An 18985-nucleotide genomic window follows, 5' to 3' on the forward strand; every position below is an offset into this window, starting at 1 on the left:
TGTAGGTGTTCATTCCCGACAACAGGCGATGGAGAGTTGGCCGTAACACTATCCATGGTGGGTAGGATAATCTTGCTAGACTTAATTATTTCTTCCATTTCTATTTTTTTTATCCATTCTAATTTATTATTGGGTAATGAAAAGAATTGATGCTATCACAAGAGACTTTTTCTAGAGAAAGAAGTTTGATGATGGAGGTCTTTGTCTACCGAGAAAAATTTGTAGAAATAAGAAAGAGGAGGCTTAGGGATCAAAAACTCGAAGGCAGTCAATGAAGATTTTCCTTACAGATAGCGGTGTAATTTTTACAAGAAGGGACCCTACCTTGGAAGAATCTAATTCAAGATAACATAGAAGAGGGAGAAGGGGTTGTCTTAGTTTGATGACAATGGCTCAAAATATCATATGGACTTATTCAAGGGTGCTAAGAATTTGTACACACATGATGATCGTGGCAAAAAAGGCTTGTGCTAGTTTTGCAAACAAATGTTGATTTTTTTTTTTAGGCTTGGCATGAGCCACCATAATAATATAAAGTCCACGTAAGTTCATACCTGTGGACCACCTCTCATAGCCTCTAATTAAACACTATATTCCTGTCCTATAACATCCATAATTCACTTCTGATTATAGCTTTCCATTTCCTAATTGTTCTCCTAAATTGAGTTTTTTTTTTTTTTTTAATCCAATTTTATATCTGACAACAGACTGGTTGCATGTAAGCCTTCACGTTACTCTACCTTTGGATAGTTATAAACTACTGCTATGGTGACTTAAATGCATATTTCTTTTAAAATTTGAAAATCTGTGGGATGGCATTGCTGTTTACTATTGAGTCTTTTAGGGGATTTGATATATTAATATTGGTATTGGATCCAATAAGACTAGTGGTGCTAATGGATTTTCCATATTTTTAACATTCTAGTCACTCCAAAATGTTAATATAGCATTAGAACTTAGGACTTCCAAATGTACCGTACTATATCATTATGGAACTAAGACTTAATATATTGAACTGAACCATGTATCTCAGGACTACCAAATGTACCATTCTATATCATTATTGAACCAAGACTCGATATATTGAACCAACGCATATATCACGCGCAACACTTTACTAGTTTAGCATAAGTATAAGATTCGATCCAAGATTGCGAAGATTTAAACAATTAGTATCAAAAAAAAGAGAAATCATCTAAAAATTTCTTATCCAAAATAATAATTTTATTCAATCTAATTATTTTGACCTGTTGCGGCCAATCCCCTCGTCGCCTGATCGTCGGAAACGAGCATCTACAAGAGAAGTCTACACTGACCGGAGATACCTCCAGCGGAGACCCTCCGACGGTCAAGTCAGAGAGGAGATTAGGCAATAGTAGAAAAGAATCAGGAGCTCAGTGGAAGAGAGAGAGAGTCCAAGAGCTTAGGAAAGAACCTCCCTAACACTGTTGCCTTCCTTGTTTTTATAGTAGAGCGCGGCGTGGTCCCGTCATTAATAGCGTAGACAACTGGGGAGTTGTCAAGGCTGTCAGAGTCACCGCGGCCTGACAAGTCGTCGTGGGCTGTCAAATCACTGGGATGGTCACGTCGCATGTCCTTGTCAGGATAGCAGCCCACAGCAGTCGTACGGCGTTTGGGAGAGCTAACCGACCATACGTCGGTATTCAGCTGTAGGATGTCGGGTGAAGACCCGGGGACACCATTGACCAGTCTGGCGCATTGCTGGAGTCGGACGTCAGCTGCCACTCCTGCCCGACAGTGAGCCGGTAATCTAGGCTCCGCCGCTCGGCTAGTCAGAAACAGAATGGACCTGCCCGACCGACACACCTTCGGTTGGATAATGTCGGCAGCTACTGTTGGCAATCGTCGGTCGGTGCGGTCGATAGAGTTGGGCATCAGTTGGACAGATCCGAGGGTGAGTCGGCATAAAAGGGATCGGTCGGTATATCCCAACAGTTGCCCCCCCACTCCTGAGTCGGATGTCGTGCTGGCCAGCGTTTCCGTGTGGGTGGCGGCTTTGGGCGAAAGGAGTGGATATCCATCACATCATGCTCCGACTCTGGCGATCGTACCAATGAACGATCCGATGTCAGATATCCCATCGGTGTCAGACGTCCTATTGGTGTCAGACGTCCCATCGGGAATAGGAACCGCCATTTTCGCTGTCTCCTCGGGAACGCAAACCATCGTCGATCAGTGAACCCTGAGATGCGATTTTTTCGCCACGTGGCAGGAGGCCATTAGGCCGAACCTGTTCAGGCGGATGGAGGCGACGCGACTTGATCTGGGGCAGGTGCGTTGAATCGTCAGACCGAGGGAAGGCCCAGATGCTGCCACGTGTCAAGATCCGAGAGACCCTCGTTGGGCGTGCTCTCATCCCGACCATCGAGGGATACTATATATATAGGGTCGCCTGTATCCAAACCTCTACTTTTCATAGCCCCGTTGCCGAGACTCTGATCGAGTGGTCCCCTTATCTCAGGTAGCTGTCCCTTTCTTCCTCCTTGGAAAGTTTTCTTGAAGCCTCTGTCTTTGTCTCCTTGTTTTCTGCTTCCTTGAGATTTTCTTCTTTCTTCTTCTTTATCCTTCTTTTTTGGGACTAGCGTCATGGCTAGAACCTCTCCTCGAGGAAGTCTGTTGGGAAACCCGACCGATGATTCTCGATCGACCCCGAAGGTGGAGGTTTCTTCACTTTCGGGGCCGAACATCGATCGGCTCAGAGAGCAGTACAGCATTTCGGAGTAGTTTCGGCTGTTCGTCCCTGGCACCGACGGTCAGGTTAACAATCCGCCCCCAGGCCAGGTGGCTTTCTATGTTGAGGACCTCCGAGCCGGTCTTCGTTTTTCGGTTTCGGAGTTTGTCCGGAACATCTTGGACTATTACGGACTTTGTCCGGTGCAACTAGCGCCGAACTCAGTCCGACTGGTAGTCAGTTTTGTCTTGTTGTGTCGGTTTTTGCCAACCAATCCTCGTATCTCCCTCTTTTGAGCATTCTTTGTTCTCCGACCCCATCCTAAAGCCCAAGGGTGGTGGTTTTTCAATCTTTGGAAGGGTTTTTCCTTCATCACTGGTCTTCCATCGTCAATTCATGGGTGGAAGAATCAATTTTTCTTTTTTCCTCTTCACTTCCCTGGGGGTTCCCTTCCCGCTGGAGCGACCCCCTAACTCGGCCGAATGAGAATAGCCGAGTGGAGGCAGACGATCGGGAAGATTTTCTCCGACTCAAAGATATGTCAGTTTCGAAGCAGAGAGAGCTTGTTACCGAACAAGCTCTTTATGACGCCGGCTTGAGCTTGGTCCCCCACCTAGGTACAGTTTGGTCTGTTGACTGTTTCTTAGCTTTTCGTCTATCTCCAAATTTGCACTAATTTTTGTTGAAATTGCAGGCACGCCGTCGAGAATGAGGTTGACGGACGTTAAGATTCGGCAACATGCGGCAAGGAAGAGGCCGGCGCCTGGGGCCGGACCTTCGTGGCCGCCCAAGAGGCCCCAGAAGTCATCTCCGGCTGCGGCTGTGCAGCCGAACAAGTTATCGCATTGTCGGTGCCAGAGGTGCCATCCGAGGTGCAGCCCAAGGAGAGGACAGCGGATGGTGCGGCCAAGGGAGCATCGGTTGTTTCGCCGATGGAGGAGGTTCGGGTCGAAGCTCAGGAGCCTGAACAACCTTCGGCGGCTCACGTTGCAGCTTCGGGGGAGCTCAATCGAGTTCTAGCTTTCCATCTCTCTCCAACTTTTGGGCCTGGGCGGCCAGACGAGGGAAGGCTCCAATGGCGTCGAGTGTCGGCCGACCGAGCCACGTCGTCCGACGTCCAGCTTCCCGAAGGAACGTCGACCCTGGCCAACCATAATTTGCCAGGAGGTTGTGCCAGGCAACCATTCTCTCGATCGATCGAGAGATCATGAAGAGTCGGACAATGTCCGACATGCTTTCTTCCTTCTTCCTGACTATGATCCAGGTGAGCTCCTTTTCCTTTCTCCTCTTCATTATTATTTTCCATCAATTCAGTTTTCTGATAGCCGGTCTTCCGCTTGCAGCTGATCTACAATATATCCGAGCTGGAGGCTGGGTATCGGAGATTCGGTGACGTTCTGGTGGCCTGGAAGAAGAAGGCAGAGGTCGTCGAGGCCGAGAGGGCGACAATGGTCGAGCAGCTGAAGCAGTCGATCGACCGTGAGGCCCGACTCGAAGATCAGATTTCCCGCCTCACCGATGCTCTGGCTGCCTCGGGGGTCAAACTTCATTCGGCTTGTGAGGAAGCCAGGCGTAAAGGTCGCACCGCTCACCGACTGCGGCACGAGCGGGATGGTCGCATCACCGAGCTCGAGGTCGAGCGCGAGCAACTCTGGGTGAGTCTGGAGAATCTCACCAAGGCCGAAGAGAACTTGTCCACTGCCCAAGCCGACGCAGACATAGCGAAGGCGGAGGCAGAGTTGGTGAGGGAGGCTCTAGGTCGGACGGTGGAGGACTTCCGTGGCTCCGACGAATATCGCAAGGAGCTCCTGGAGAGTGGCTTCGCCTCATACCGAGTGGGGTACGAGGATGCCCGGAGGCAGTCCAGGGCCTGTATCCGGAGCTTGATCTCAGCAGCATCATCCCCCCAGGGTCGGAGGGCCAAGCCGTGGAAGAGGTGGCCGACCCATCGTCGGGAGATCCCACTGCCGCAGAGGAAGCCATCCCAGAGAGGTCACTGAAGGTGAGGCGGCCCCGACCTCCGATCCTACACCGACCCGACCGGGCACGCCGATCGCCCCCGAACTTCTCCCGGTTGAAGAAGTCGACTCCGACGAGTAGCCGGAGTATTTTTTGTTTTTGCTCTTACTTAGTGTACTTGTAATCAGACTTCGGTCCAATTTTATAAATTCAGTTCATACTTGAATGAAATTAAAAACTTTTCAACTTTCTTTTTCTTTATGCATCCTGAAATGTGTCTTGGAGTGTATGCTTCACCAAGATGCCCCCAAGCGTATAAGTTGTAGGCCCGACGTACCTTGTTAGGACGTTCGGTAAGTCCCCGGGCAGTTAACCGAGATAGACGATAGCGCGTGTCACGGTAAAGGTAGAGCGGGCTCCGATTTTAGATCGGCATCCTGACTGTCATACGACCTGACAGTCAAGAGTCTAAGTCGAACGTCTGTCACCCAGACCTGAGTCAAGCGTATTCGTCGAGTCGGTGTCGACCGACCTTCGGGCGTAGCCTTTTGACCCGATCATCACGTAGAGTCTGATAGTCGAATAGTGTCCGACGCATTCGGTGATGACAAGTCGGTCATCCGTTGCCTGATTCTTTGTCGGGCATTTGCGTCGCGATGTGTGATAAACAGTGGTAAGCCGAATACCCTTCGATCGGTGGTAACTCGGTCGGTATGTCGCGAATGCGACGTTGGTCGCGTCGGTGTTTTGCCTTTCTTGGCCGGAGCCAAGTCGGCAAGTTAGCCAGTCATCTAGCTTGAGAGTTGACTGTGGAAGGAGCGCAGCTTCAACTAAGGAAGAAGGCCTGTGGAGAATCGAATCGTCAAGACCCGCTTTCATACTAGGGCCTTTTCTTGACTTTTGACTGCGCTCGTCTCGCCCTAAAGATTAGGAAATTATCTTACTGTAGGCCTAGACAAAGAGACTCTTCTTCTCCCTGCCGATTGATCCGAGCTCCCACTCTCCTCTCCTTATCCAGTCGAGCCTCACTTCTGCTCTCCTCTTTGCGTGCTTTATTCCCTTTCTTCGAACTTGATGCACAAATAGATGGAATAGCAGCAAATAGCATCACCGCCATCATCGGCCTTCCACCAACGTAGATATATCGATTCTCGTAAGGGTCCGACGTGTCGTCGGCGATCGGACCGCAGGTTTTCAATGGAACGTTGGGCCCAAGTCGGGGCGTCGGGGCTCGTACTACTGGTGAGCGCCGACGCACAATTGGAGAGTCGAGATTCTAGACTCCAAAGTTTTGAAGCTGAGTTTGTATTCCGAACAAGGGCACACAGAGTTCACTGGTAGTACAATCTCAGATTATCAATATTTCATGTCTGGGGAATGGCAATTCCTTCTAGAGTCTCCAGTCGGCAGACTCCCAGCCTGTAGGTATCCGCTATTTTGTAGGGTCCTTCCCAGTTCGGGGATAATTTTTCTTGTCCAGAGGCTTCGAAACTCCCACCTTCCTTAAGACCAGGTCTCCGGGTCTGAAAAACTTTGGCTTAACCTTAGCATTATAGTATCGGGCCACTCTTTGTCGGTAGGAAGCCATGCGGAGTTGAGCTTCGCATCGGAGTTCGGGTAGGAGGTCCAAGTCGGCTCTTCGACACTCGGAGTTGCCCAGTTCGCAGTACTGCTCAACTCTAGTCGATGGTAGCCTGATCTCAAGTGGAATCATCGCCTCCGTCCCATAGGCCAAGCTGAAAGGAGATTCTCCGATCGGGACACGGGGTATTGTTTGGTACGTCCACAGGACGGAATTCAATTCTCGACCCAAAGGCCTTTGGCTTCATTCAGTCAGATCTTCAGACCATGCAGAATGGTTCGGTTGGTTACTTCGACCTCGCCGTTAGACTGTGGATGCCTGACCGAGGTCAGTCTGTGCGTGATATAAAATCTCGCACAGAACTTTCGAAAGTCTCGGTTGTCGAACTGTCATCCATTGTCAGTGATAATAGCATGCGGCAGTCCAAACCTGAAGATGATGGACTTCTGGATGAAGTCTTCCATCTTTCGTTGGTGATTTGCGTCAGAGGTTCGGCTTCCACCTACTTAGTGAAGTAGTCGATTGCGGTGACTATGAACTTTCTTTGGCCAAACGTCGGAGGGAAAGGATCGAGTATGTCGATTCTCCACTGGGCGAAGGGCCACGGGGCGACGATGGGAGTGATTTGGTTGGCGGGTCGATGTTGTATGTTAGCATACCTCTGACACGGCTCACACTCTAAACCAACTCAGCCGCATCCTTTTTCATGGTGGGCCAGTAGTAGCCCTGCCGTAGAACCTTGTAGGCCAAGGATTTGCCCCACAAGTGATTTTCGCAAATCCCTTCATGCACTTCTCTGAGCGCGTAGTCGCGTCAGTTGGTCCAGGCACCTCAGCAAGGGAAGGGAGAACGACCTTTTGTAGAGTCGGCCGTCCATCATTACATATTGAGAGGCCACCCACCGAAGTCGTTTGGCTTCCCGGGGTCTTTAGGGCTGGTTCCGTCGGTCAGATACTGAATGATCGGATCCATCCAGCTCGGCTCGATCGCCAGTTGCAGCACCTCCTCAGCCTTGTCGATGCTCGGTTGCTTGAGACTTTCCACAAGTGTCCGGCCCAAAGTATCGTAGGCTGATGTCGCAAGCCTGGAGAGCGCATCGGCCCGAGCATTCTCTGATCTGGGAATGTGGGAGATCTCGAAATACTTGAGGTGTGCCACGAGATCTCTCACCTTTTGGAGATATTTTTCCATGGTCGGGTCCCATGCCTCAAATTCGCCTTTGACTTGTCTCACGATCAGCTGAGAGTCGGAGAAGACTCTGAGGCTGTCGATCCCGAGCTCCTTCACTATCCTCAAGCCAGCAAGGAGCGCTTCATACTCGGCTTGATTATTGGAGGCTTTGAAGTCGAATCGAATGGCATACTCGATAATCACTCCCTCCGAGTTGGTGAGCAGGAACCCGACCCCGCTCCCTCGAGCGTTGGAAGCTCCGTCGATGTGCAACACCCAGGTAGACTCGGGGTCGCGTTTAGAGGTTGCAGCCTCTTTGGAGCTCCCGCCTTCCGATCCTTGGTCGGTTGTTGGGCACTCCACGATAAAGTCGGCCAAAACTTGGGCTTTCAAAGCAGGTCACGGTCGGTACTGGATGTCAAACTCACTCAGCTTCACCATCCATTTTGCCAGTCATCCTGATGTGTCGAGGCGGCGCAAGATCGCCCTCAAGGGCTGGTCGGTGAGGACCACGATAGTGTGTGCTTGAAAATACGAATGGAGTCATTGTGTAGACACGATCAAGGCGAATATCATTTTCTCCACCTTTGAATACCGAACTTCGGCTTCGTGGAGCACTTTGCTGGCGTAGTATATGAGCTGGTGAATTCGACTCTCGTTCTCCCGGATGAGCACCGAGCTAACCGCCTCTGGGGAGGTTGCCAAGTAGAGGTACAGCATTTCTCCGACTTCTGGCTTTACAAGCAATGGTGGGGAGGCCAAATATCTCTTCAGATCTTCGAAGGCCTGCCGACACTCGTCCAGCCAAGAGAAGTCCTTCGCCTGTCTCAGGGTTTTGAAGAACGGGAGGTATCTCTCAGCCGACTGAGAGATGAATCGGCTAAGCACGATGATCCTTCGTTAAGTTGCTGTACCTCTTTTTGGTGTCTGGGTGCCGCATGTCGATGATCGCCTTTATCTTCTCGGGGTTGGCCTCAATTCCTCATTGAGAAATGAGGAATCCGAGAAACTTCCCTGAAGTCACCCCGAAGGCGCACTTAGTCGGGTTCAGCCTCATTCGATGTCGTCGAAGAGTACAAAAAGTTTCTTCGAGATCTCAGATATGATCTGAAGTCTGTGCGCTCTTCACCAGCATGTCGTCCACATACACCTCCATGTTGCACCCGATTTGATCTTTGAAGACCTTATTGATGAGTCGCTGGTAGGTGGCTCCGATATTTTTCAGTCCGAAGGGCATTACTCTATAGCAGTAAAGGCCCTTAGCGATCACGAAGGCTGTGTGCTCCTCATCTTCGGGTGCCATCCGGATCTGATTGTATCCGGCAAAGACGTCCATGAAGCTGAGCAGTCGATGGCCGGACGTCGCGTCTACCAGCTGGTCGATTTTCGGAAGTAAAAAGTTGTCCTTCGGGCAGTCACGATTTAGGTCGGTATAGTCGATGCAGATCCTCCACCTTTCGTTGGTTTTTTTCACCATGACGACATTGGCGAGCCAGTCGGGATACGTGGTTTCTCTGATAAAGCCCACCTCGAGTAGCTTGTCCACTTTCTCGTCGATGGCCTTCTGTCTTTCGAAAGCAAAAGATCGCTTCTTCTGCCTCACCGACCTCATTTCAGGGTTGATGTTGAGTTGGTGAGTCATCATCTCCGGGGGGATGCCAGACGTATCCGCTGTCGACCAAGCAAATACGTCGGCATTGGCCCTCAACAGCTCTATTAGCTACCATTGCTCAGGGTTGGATAATTGGGATCCAACCCGGACCACTCGTTCAGGATTCTCCGTTATTGGGATGGAAACCAGCTGTTCAACCGGTTCACCCCGTTCTTCCTCTCCCCATTGGTCCAACTTGTCGACCGTCAGGGAGTCCTTCGATTCATTACTTCGAGCAGAGATTTGGAAGCATCGTCGAGCGAGCTGTTGATCCCCGCGCATCTCCCGACTCCATTTTTAGTCAGAACCGAACCAGTAGGTGGTACATCGAGATTATCGCTCTGAGGGCGTTTAGTCCGAATCTTTCAAGTATGGCGTTGTAGGCCGAAGGTACTTGGATGACCGCAAAGGTTAAGTGGACGATGCTTTATCGCGGTTCGGTTCCAACTGTCATGGAAAGAGTAATTTCTCCTTCCATCGTGACAGCCTCCCCGACGAAACCCACCAGGGGAGTGGAGACTCTCTTGAGCTGATCGGCGACAGCCATATTCGGAGAAGGTCGAGTAGAACAAAACATTAGTCAAACTTTCATTATCTACAAGGATCCTCCTTACATCATAATTTACTATCGTTGCGGAGACAACAACAGCGTCGTCATGGAGAGTTTGGACTCCCCGAGCATCTTCATCTGTAAAAGTAATTACATCATCTTAATGCGGCTTCTTCGTCGACTCTCCTCCAGCGGTCGTCCCCCGATCCAGTCGTTTGGAGATCATGTTGATGACCCCGATCGTGGGCTGATTGTTCGCTGCCTCTTCAGTCGGTTGGGGTCGTCGGTCGAGGACGGGTTGAGTTGGTGGGCTCCTTCAAAACTTTTTGAGATATCCTCGGCGTATGAGGGCTTTGATTTCATCCTTGAGCTGGATGCACTGTTCGGTGTTGTGGTCGTGGCCCCGATGAAATCGATAGTATTTTCGTCGGTCGAGGCCCTTTGCCTTCAAAGGCGGAGGCCGACGCAGATATTCTTCTCCTTCGATCTCCATCAGAATCTGCACACAAGGAGCAAAGAGAGAGGTATAGGAGTCATACCTGCCACGCATCGGCCTCGGACTCCACCGTCGGGGCGATCTCGAACCCTGTCGCTGAGGTGAGACCTATTTGTCGGTCGGTGTCCTGCTAGGTTCGGTGGGAGCCCGACCTTTTCTTTGCTTCTCCTTCGGTCCCTTGGTCTCGGTCAGGCACCGGTCGGAAGCTCCTTCGTCTGCGTGCATGTATTTGTACGCACGCTCCAACAGTTCGACATATGTCCGGGGGAGGGTCTTGTCCAAGGAGTATGTAAATCAAGACCCCCTCAGCCCCCTCTTCATGGCTGAGATAGCCATGTCTTCGTTGAAGTCCCGAACCTCAAGCGTGGCTGCATTAAACTGTGTCATGAAGTATCGGAGCATCTCATTTTCTCCCTGCTTGAGGGAGAAAAGGCTGTCCAAAGTTTGTGGTGGCTTCCGACTGGTGCTGAAATGGGCCACAAAAGAATGTTCGAGCTATCCAAAGGAGTGGATGCTTCCTGAGCGGAGGTCGGAGTACCAGACCCTAGCAGCTTTGCGAAGTGTGGCGGGGAAGCCGATGCAGAGGAGGGCATCGGTTGCCTCTTAGATAGTCATGAGAGCCTTGTAGCTCTCCAGATGATCAACTAAGTCAGTGGAGCCATCGCAAGGCTCCACATGAGGCATCTTGAACCGGCTAGGAATCAGCTCATCGAGGATGAGTCGAGAGAGAGATTGGGTGGTTTGGAAGTCGACGTCGTTCGAAGACTTCTGTCCGTCCATCTGGAGCTGGACAAGCCGACGGTCGATTTCTTCGAACCTACGTTCATAGTTGTCGGTCCGTCGGTGTTGGGAGACCCCAGGGGTCGAGTCTCCCGATGAATCTAAGAGGGAGGTGGACGGTGTCCGTGGCCGCTTCTCTTCCTTGCTCGCTCCAGCTAGGAAGGAGAGGGTCGGCGAGACCAGTGGGTGTCACACCGTGGCCGCCTCTCCCCTTCTCAGTGGGAGTGCTGAGATGGCTGCTTCTGAGGAGGAGACGAAGACCGACGCGGGCGTCGGCAGCTGCTCTTGGACGGCATCGGATGCGCCGCCGGTTGCTCCATCGGTGCGCACGACAACCGGATTGGTTGCTGTTGAAGACTTTTGACTGCATCCGTCAGCACAGTCATCTGCCGCACGATCGCCGCGATCTGCGCCTCCGTGGTCACCACAGGATGCTAAGAGCTGGATTCCGCCATGGAGGATGGAGGAGAGGCCTCTTCCAGGCGGAAAGAGTGCCTCGTCGATCCGGTGGCTCTCGATCGTTGAGCCCTAGTTCTCGTCATCTCGAAAGGATTTTTTCAAGCTCTGTAGAGGTCGTGATAGCCCCCCTACCTGGTGTGCCAAACCTGTTGCGGCCAATCCCCTCGTCGCCTGATCGTCGGGAACGAGCACCTGCAAAAGAAGTCCACACTGACCGGAGATATCTCTGGCAGAGACCCTTCGACGGTCAAGACAGAGAGGAGATTAGGCAACAGTAGAAAAAAATCAGGGGCTCAACGGGAGAGAGAGAGAGTCCAGGAGCTTAGGAAAGAACCTCCCTAACACTGTTGCCTTCCCCATTTTTATAGTAGAGCGCAGCGTGGTCCCGCCATTAATGGCGCAGACAACCGGGGAGTTGTCAAGTCGCCGGAGGCTGTTAGAGTCGTCGCGGCCTGACAAATCGCCGTGGGCTGTCAAATCACCGGGTCGGTCACGTCGCATGTCCTTGTCAGGACAGCAGCCCACAGCAGTCGTACGACGTTTGGGGGAGCTAACCGATCATACGTCGGTATTCGGCTGCGGGACGTCGGGTGAAGACTCGGGGACACCGTCGGCCAGTCTGGTGCATTGCTGGAGTCGGACGTCAGCTGCCACCCCCACCCGACAGTGAGCCAGTAATCTGGGTTCCGCCGCTCGATTAGTCGGAAACAGAATAGACCTGCCCGACCGACACACCTTCGGTCGGATAATGTCGGCAGCTACTGTTGGCAATCATCGGTCGGTGCGGTCGGTAGAGTCAGACGTCGGTCGGACAGATCCGAGGATGAGTCGGCATAAAAAAGATCGGTCGGTATATCCCAACATGACCTAAATAGAATTTTACCTTCATGAACCAAGTCGAGTGAAAGCTTTGACCATGCTCGACTCATTCTACATTTTGAATCTAAAAATCTAACCTATGCGAGACCCTTAACACACACACACACACACAAAAAAAAAAAAAAAAAAAAAAAAAAAAAAAAAAAAAAAAAAAAGGGGAAACCTCGTTCGCCTCCTTTCGTACTTCTCAAGGTTATCCGAAAGCCATATCATAGGCCTTATCTCACTTTATCAAAGCAACAAGGAAAGAATGTTTCTTGTGCCTTTTTTTTTTTTTTCGGTGCATAATGTTTCTTGTCCTTCTTTTTGGGCTCCACAATGCTTCTTGTGCTTCGCACTAGAAAACACACAAACTGCTTAAAACTTCTCTCATGCTTCTTTCCTTTCGTCTCCTTCGTTGTGTTTCTTCGTGGCTTAGAGATCAATGAGATCGCAGCTCTTAAATGGAATTGGAAGATACTACCTTACCTTTCAAGAGAAGCTGTGGTGGAACATAGCCTACAGATGCCTTGCCAGACAGATCTAGACTTCCCAGGCACGAACTACGAGGTAGCACGTTAGGACTGCAAAGAACCGGCATGAGTGGCCCACGGTTTAACAAAATGGCTCTAGCCAAAGGGACCCAGAGGAAAACCTGGCCATGAAGCAAAGTTGGTATTTTTCCTTTTTTTGAATAACTAAGCAAGGTAGTTGGTTCACTTGGGCTTTATTCCATGTGCTTCCATACTTCTCTATTTCTAGCGGCCTACTAGCAACCAAGCTGTAGAGCCACTGCTGCCATTCTCCAGCCTTTGAGGCCTTAGTTTGCAGAGACTCTTGAGGAAATGGCATCATCGGCATTGGCCTCGGCGGCGGCGGCGGCGCAGCAGAAGCTGCAAATGATTAAGGGAGAGCGCCACCTCTTCTCATCGTCTGACGATAATATTGTGATGAAGCAAACACTTGAAACGCATTCCCCTGACGGCCGTGAAGTGGATGTGAGGTCATTGTTGCGCCTCATCGAGGACATTATGCAACGGGCTAATCCTACTGTTTTAGTGGTATATTTGACAAGCTCCCTTAAATTCAATATATATTTTATGATGATGAGAATTAATATGCTAGTTAAATCTTCTTGATTAGAGTTGTTCTCCATATATGGACTTCTTTTTTTTTTTTCTTTTTTCTTTTGAGATTGGCCTTTAGATGACTGAAATTTCTGCTGAGCTATCAAATTATGGTGATGAAACAAAACTCATTTCATGTATATGGACAAATGTTTAAGCTTTGGCCCAGTCACTAACTCAATGTATAGGCCAACAATTGGTCAAGCCATTGGACCAGAGGGATCAGTGGAAAAGCCCAAGGCTGTTAGCCCATGTATGAAAGTTTCTTCCATTCTAGCCCAAGCCAAAATAGAGCTTGGAATTCATGGGTTTTATTTATTATATAAATAATAAAAATATTCATTTTAGAAAGGTTAATAGATAATAGTATAATAAATAAAATTTTAAAAATATAAAAGAGAAAATTACAAACTATTAACTTGTAAGTAGAATGAGTGGGGGCAATGTAAACTCATAAGGGAATAGGTATCAAGACCTAGATTTTAATCCCACCCTCATCCAAAACTTGGCCAGGCTTCCCCATCCTTGTTCATAAAAGAAATATAATAATATAAATTAAAAAAAAAACTAAAACTAGTTGGTATGAAGATCATAAGAGTTGTTTAAGTAATGATATCTTACCACCACTTGTCAAGCATTATTGGTTGAGTTCAATTGAGTTCGCTGTCCTTGAATGTTGAAGAATCGTATCCTTTATGCATTGCTATATGACAAGATTTTCTTCATTTTTAAAAATGAAATGGCTACATATGGAGAAACGTTATATGCACTGTGAACTTGATATAATATGGAAAACATAAACTGGCTAATCTAATTTTTAATAGAATAAATTAGATATAAAAATTTATGTATAGTTTAGTTTATTTCAATTAATTCATGGGGAGATTACGAATAAACTAAGTTATACAGCATATTTAAAGTCTGTTTGGATAGTTGGGCTCAAAATTTTATAGGATTCGTGGCCCAAACATAAAAAATAATAGACTATAAGCAAGTCAGGCCATTTATTTATAAGTATCTAGAACTACTTTTTGAATGGGCTGGTCAGAATGTCATAGGAAGAAAAAAATGATCTCAATAGGTCATTTTTTTTCTTTCCATGGAATCTGGATCAATCCACTCAAAAATAATTCTAGATATTTATAAAAATAAGGCCTGACCCACTTATAATTCAATATTTTTTATAGTTGGATTACGTATTCCATAAAGTTTTGAGTCCAACCATTCAAACAAAGCCTTAGTTAGATTTGGGAACATGCCGTCATGAATTAGTGCAAATCAGGCACTCAAAAAAATAGCACCAAGATGCAGGACATGCATGGCCACATGGGAAATGGTATTGATGCAATGCACATCTCACATATCGCCTGCTCCAAGGGAAAGAAAAAGAAGAAGAAACTATTGAGTCCATAACCAGCGGGACCAAATGAAAACTCTGACCATCAGTAACAAATGCAAGAACCAGCACTAAACCCGTCAAACAGGGCAAAATTTTTGACAGGTCCAAGATTAAGAATAGCATGAGTCTTAATCTCCCTGCCCTGCCTGCCATGCATCTTGAGAATTCATCATAGGTCAGAACTAAAAACTTTTGACAATTCTTTTAAAAATGAAGCTGATCCAGATGCAGATCATATCAGAGTATGGGCAAGATACCCTGTTGGCATTGTGAGAAGATATCGGATAGTATCATTGAATTTTAAACGATTGTATGATTCTTTGGAGCTGGTCAAGATGGTAAATCTTGCAGCAGCATTGCTGATACAACAATAGATACAATAACCAACGCTTCTTTCTTCATCATTACAATAAGCTCACAAGCTTTACTGTTGTTGTTCTTGTTTGTTAATAGATGTAAAGTCACCCAGTGCTCTTGTTGGTGTGCAGACGCCCCAGACTCACATGGAGGTTTTGGAAGACAGAGCCCATCATGCTGCAGTTATTGGAATGCTCGAAGCCCTCGCATACCCCATTCACAGGATTGCTGCTGAGGTTAATCAAATTAACCTCATGGCCATACCATAAATTTTATCCACAAATATCACACTAACTTGTATATTTGAGATTGTTCCCCATTCGGTGCCATTTTTTCAGCATTCTCCTCTTCAAACATTAAACTAGGCTACAAGTCAGTGGATTCTTTTCTAATGCATTAAATTTGGTGATATTTTAGAGAAATTCTACTGATAAGATGTTTTAAAAAGTTAAAAATGTTAGTAGAGTAATAAATGGTCTTTTGCGTGCTCCCATCTCAGTTCAAGATAATTATCGATCTGAAAAATCTATGCAACAAGTCTTGGCTAACAACATACATTTATTTCTTCCACCATATTGTTATAGATTACGTACAAGTGCACCAGCGGTGGTGATGCCCATGCGACGACGATCGCCTTGTTGCACTCGTTGTCGAGCTATGCATGGGATGCAAAGGTTACCCTCGCTTTAGCAGCCTTTGCAGTGCTCTATGGGGAGTTCTGGCTGACAGCCCAACTTCATACCGTCAATCCCCTGGCGAAATCTGTGTCACTACTTAAGCAGCTCCCTGACATTATTGAGCACAGCCATCTCCTTAAGCCCAGATTTGACGCCATCAACAACCTTATCAAGGCCATGCTGGATGTTACAAAGTGCATTGTTGAGTTGAAGGAGCTCCCCTCAGAGTATATCTCCCTTGAATCCCCTGACATGTCGATGGCCATAGCCCATATCCCTACTGCTGTCTACTGGACCATTAGAAGTGTTGTAGCTTGTTCCTCTCAGATCATCATGCTCATAGGCCTTGGCCATGAGTAAGTTCATGCTCTGACCTCCACGAATAACAGAAAACTCAGAATAACCTCTAACCACTAACTTTTGTTCTCTTTATTTTTTATTCTATTTTTTGTTTCAAGGTACATCAGCGCCACCACTGAGGCATGGGAATTGTCGAGTTTAACTCACAAAGTTAACAACATTCATGGGCACCTTACTAAGCAACTTGACCGGTGCCATCAACATATTGGTCAGTCCATAAATCTTAACATATTCTCTTGATTTAAGCTAAGTGGAGCTCCAAAATCCTTCCGCTAAAGCAGATTTAAACTGTTGATTTTATGAATCCTAAACATGATGTGCTCCTTCTAATTTAGAAAGTACATCTTATCCTTTGATGCAGATGAGAGGAGGCATGTCGAGGCTTACCAAACACTTGTACGCCTCTTCGAAGTCATCCACATTGATAACTCGAAGATCCTCAGGGCATTAATGTCCTCAAAGGATGAGCATCCCCTCTTTGATGGCACTAGCAAGAAAAGATTTGGTGTTGATATCCTGAGACGAAGGATTGTTATGTTGTTCATATCGGACCTCGATATTCCCCAAGAAGAACTCCTAATTCTTGTTCAGTTATACCATGACTCACATCAAGGGAAGCTCGAGAGGCCCTATGAGATTGTCTGGTTACCAGTCACTGAGAGGCACGGCCCATGGAACAGGGACCACGAGGAGAATTTCAATCGCTTGGCATCCATGATGCCATGGTACTTACTGCACCACCCTTCGCTGCTCGATCGAGCCGTGATCCAATACATCAGGGAAGTGTGGCACTTCGAAAAGAAGCCTCTGCTAGCGGTGTTGGATCCTCAGGGTAAGGTCACCAATCGTAATGCCCTCCACATGATGTGGATATGGGGCACTCTAGCCTTCCCTTTTACCACCAATAGGGAGGCAGCTCTTTGGAATGAGGAGACTTGGCGACTTGAATTCCTTGTCGACGAAATCGATCCTATGATACTAACATGGGTATGAATTCAAATTCTCATACTGTCGTGTTTAATCTACTCTACACATGCAGCTAGCTATTAATAGATCACTCTTCGTTGTGCTCGATAGGTGAGAGAAGGCCGGTATGTTTGCCTGTATGGCGGCGAGGACATCGACTGGATTCGAAGGTTTACTACAGTCTTGAGGCGAGTGGCGCATGAGGCAAAGATCCCCTTAGACATGGTGTATGTGGGGAAGAGCAGTTCAAAGGAGCGAGTGAAGAAAGCCGTGGCGGCGATCGCGGCGGAGAAGCTCAGCAGCTCCTGGCAAGACCCAGTGATGGTGTGGTTCTTCTGGGTGAGGCTGGAGAGCATGTGGCATTCCAAGATGCAGCATGGCAAAAGCATCGATAATGACTCCATCATGCAAGAGGTGATGACACTGCTCAGCTTCGACGGAAGCGACGAGGGCTGGGCCATCATCAGCCGGGGCTCGCTGGAGATGGTGAAGTCCCAAGGGAAGAAGCTTGTGGAATGCCTGAACCAGTTCGAGCAATGGAAGGCAACTGTAGAGACTGAAGGATTCATTCCAGCTCTGACGAATGCATTGTTACCGTACCACACTCATGAGCACTGCACTCGTCTCATCCTCCCCGGTGAAAATGGCAGGATCCAAGAGCATGTGATTTGTGCCGAATGCAGGCGTCCCATGGAGAAGTTCATCCTGTACCGCTGCTGCAATGACTGAGATTATTATTAGGGTGGTCTACATTTTCTACCCTTGGTAGTTTGGTTGTGTGTGGTTCAAAGGCAAGCTTTTCTAGTAGGCCTAAATAAATAAACAGTGTATCAGTTATTGTTTGAAGTGTCTTGTGGTCTCCACTCTACATATGTGAGATCACCGTCCTTGTGAGTTATTTTCAGTATTTGTAATGTGTCTTCGTCGTGAACCTATGGTTCAAGTAATAAAATCTTCTACTTTTAAGTGGTAAATGAGCACTGTCTGGTGACTGGTCATTTCTTCAATGATCAATGAGAATTTATGTTATTTGAAGCTACGCAAATGCCAAACAAATGGATGATGCGTAAGAACTTGACCTATTTTGTTTGGATTGGGGGATTCAGAGGGAAAGAAGAGAAAAAAATTTTTTTTTCTTTGTTTGGATATTAATTTTTAAAAAATGAGGAGAGAAAAGAAGTGATACCTCTTTTCCTCTTTTTTTTTATTAAATTAATTTTTTAATTTCTTCAATTTAAAAGAATTGAGAGGAAAAAAGACATGAGATAGATAAAAGACAAAAATATCCACAGATCTTCAAACAAAAATAGGATACAATGATCTTTTTAATTTAAAATATCTATCATTTTTTTTCTTTCTTTTTTCTTATGAAGGCTATTCAAACAAGAATGATGTTCCTCTCCCCTTCTTTCCTTTCTTTTTCTATAGAATTTAGAAGAAACAAAGCAAACACTTGTTGCGTCGGTGATCTGCAAAAGTAAACAATAAAAATGATCAAAATAAAAAAAGAGAGAATAAGTATTCTAAAGAATTTGATATGATTGTATGAAAAACTTTTTAGTTATAGTTGCAGAATATATATATATAGAAAATAAATGTTACACCAAATACTTTTTGACCATCACTATTGCATGGAAATGATTGTTTTTTAAATATGTGAAAACCCACATCCCACTTAGCCATCCTCGGTGTCCAACGAGGTGGCCGATGATTATAATGTTATGAAAAATCTCGAGAAAATTTGTTATGCCATGTATTTTAATAATGTTATTTAAATTATAACCATTATATGATTGTTGTTTTGTTATAATATCATTTATTTACCTTGTGCATGAATCATCAAACGTAATAATTTTATAAATTTTAATTTTTTGTACAAACGAAATAATATATATTTTTGGT

The 18985-nt window shown here is 47.0% G+C and overlaps 1 protein-coding gene across 1 annotated transcript; it reads left to right on the top strand.

Annotated features, from left to right (window-relative positions):
* The first annotated feature begins 12967 nt into the window (after positions 1 to 12967).
* Positions 12968 to 18055, top strand: LOC105031936 (protein SIEVE ELEMENT OCCLUSION B). Its single transcript, XM_010906236.2, has 6 exons — positions 12968 to 13258; positions 15212 to 15316; positions 15665 to 16113; positions 16216 to 16325; positions 16479 to 17104; positions 17195 to 18055. The coding sequence occupies exons 1-6, from the start codon at positions 13043 to 13045 to the stop codon at positions 17810 to 17812; spliced, it is 2124 nt and encodes a 707-aa protein (XP_010904538.1). The 5' UTR covers positions 12968 to 13042; the 3' UTR covers positions 17813 to 18055.
* Positions 18056 to 18985: the final 930 nt, after the last annotated feature.

The sequence above is a fragment of the Elaeis guineensis genome, chromosome 9 (genome assembly GCF_000442705.2).
Source record: "Elaeis guineensis isolate ETL-2024a chromosome 9, EG11, whole genome shotgun sequence".
NCBI classification, from domain to species: Eukaryota; Viridiplantae; Streptophyta; class Magnoliopsida; order Arecales; family Arecaceae; genus Elaeis; species Elaeis guineensis.

What these genes read in the sequence shown, in the direction of transcription:
- LOC105031936 (XM_010906236.2), top strand. Translation starts at nt 13,043, where the DNA reads ATGGCATCATCGGCATTGGCCTCGGCGGCGGCGGCGGCGCAGCAGAAG. An exon ending in CTAATCCTACTGTTTTAGTG is followed by an intron (nt 13,259 to 15,211) that starts GTATATTTGACA and finishes GTTGGTGTGCAG; the next exon opens with ACGCCCCAGACTCACATGGA. An exon ending in CCGGTGCCATCAACATATTG is followed by an intron (nt 16,326 to 16,478) that starts GTCAGTCCATAA and finishes CCTTTGATGCAG; the next exon opens with ATGAGAGGAGGCATGTCGAG.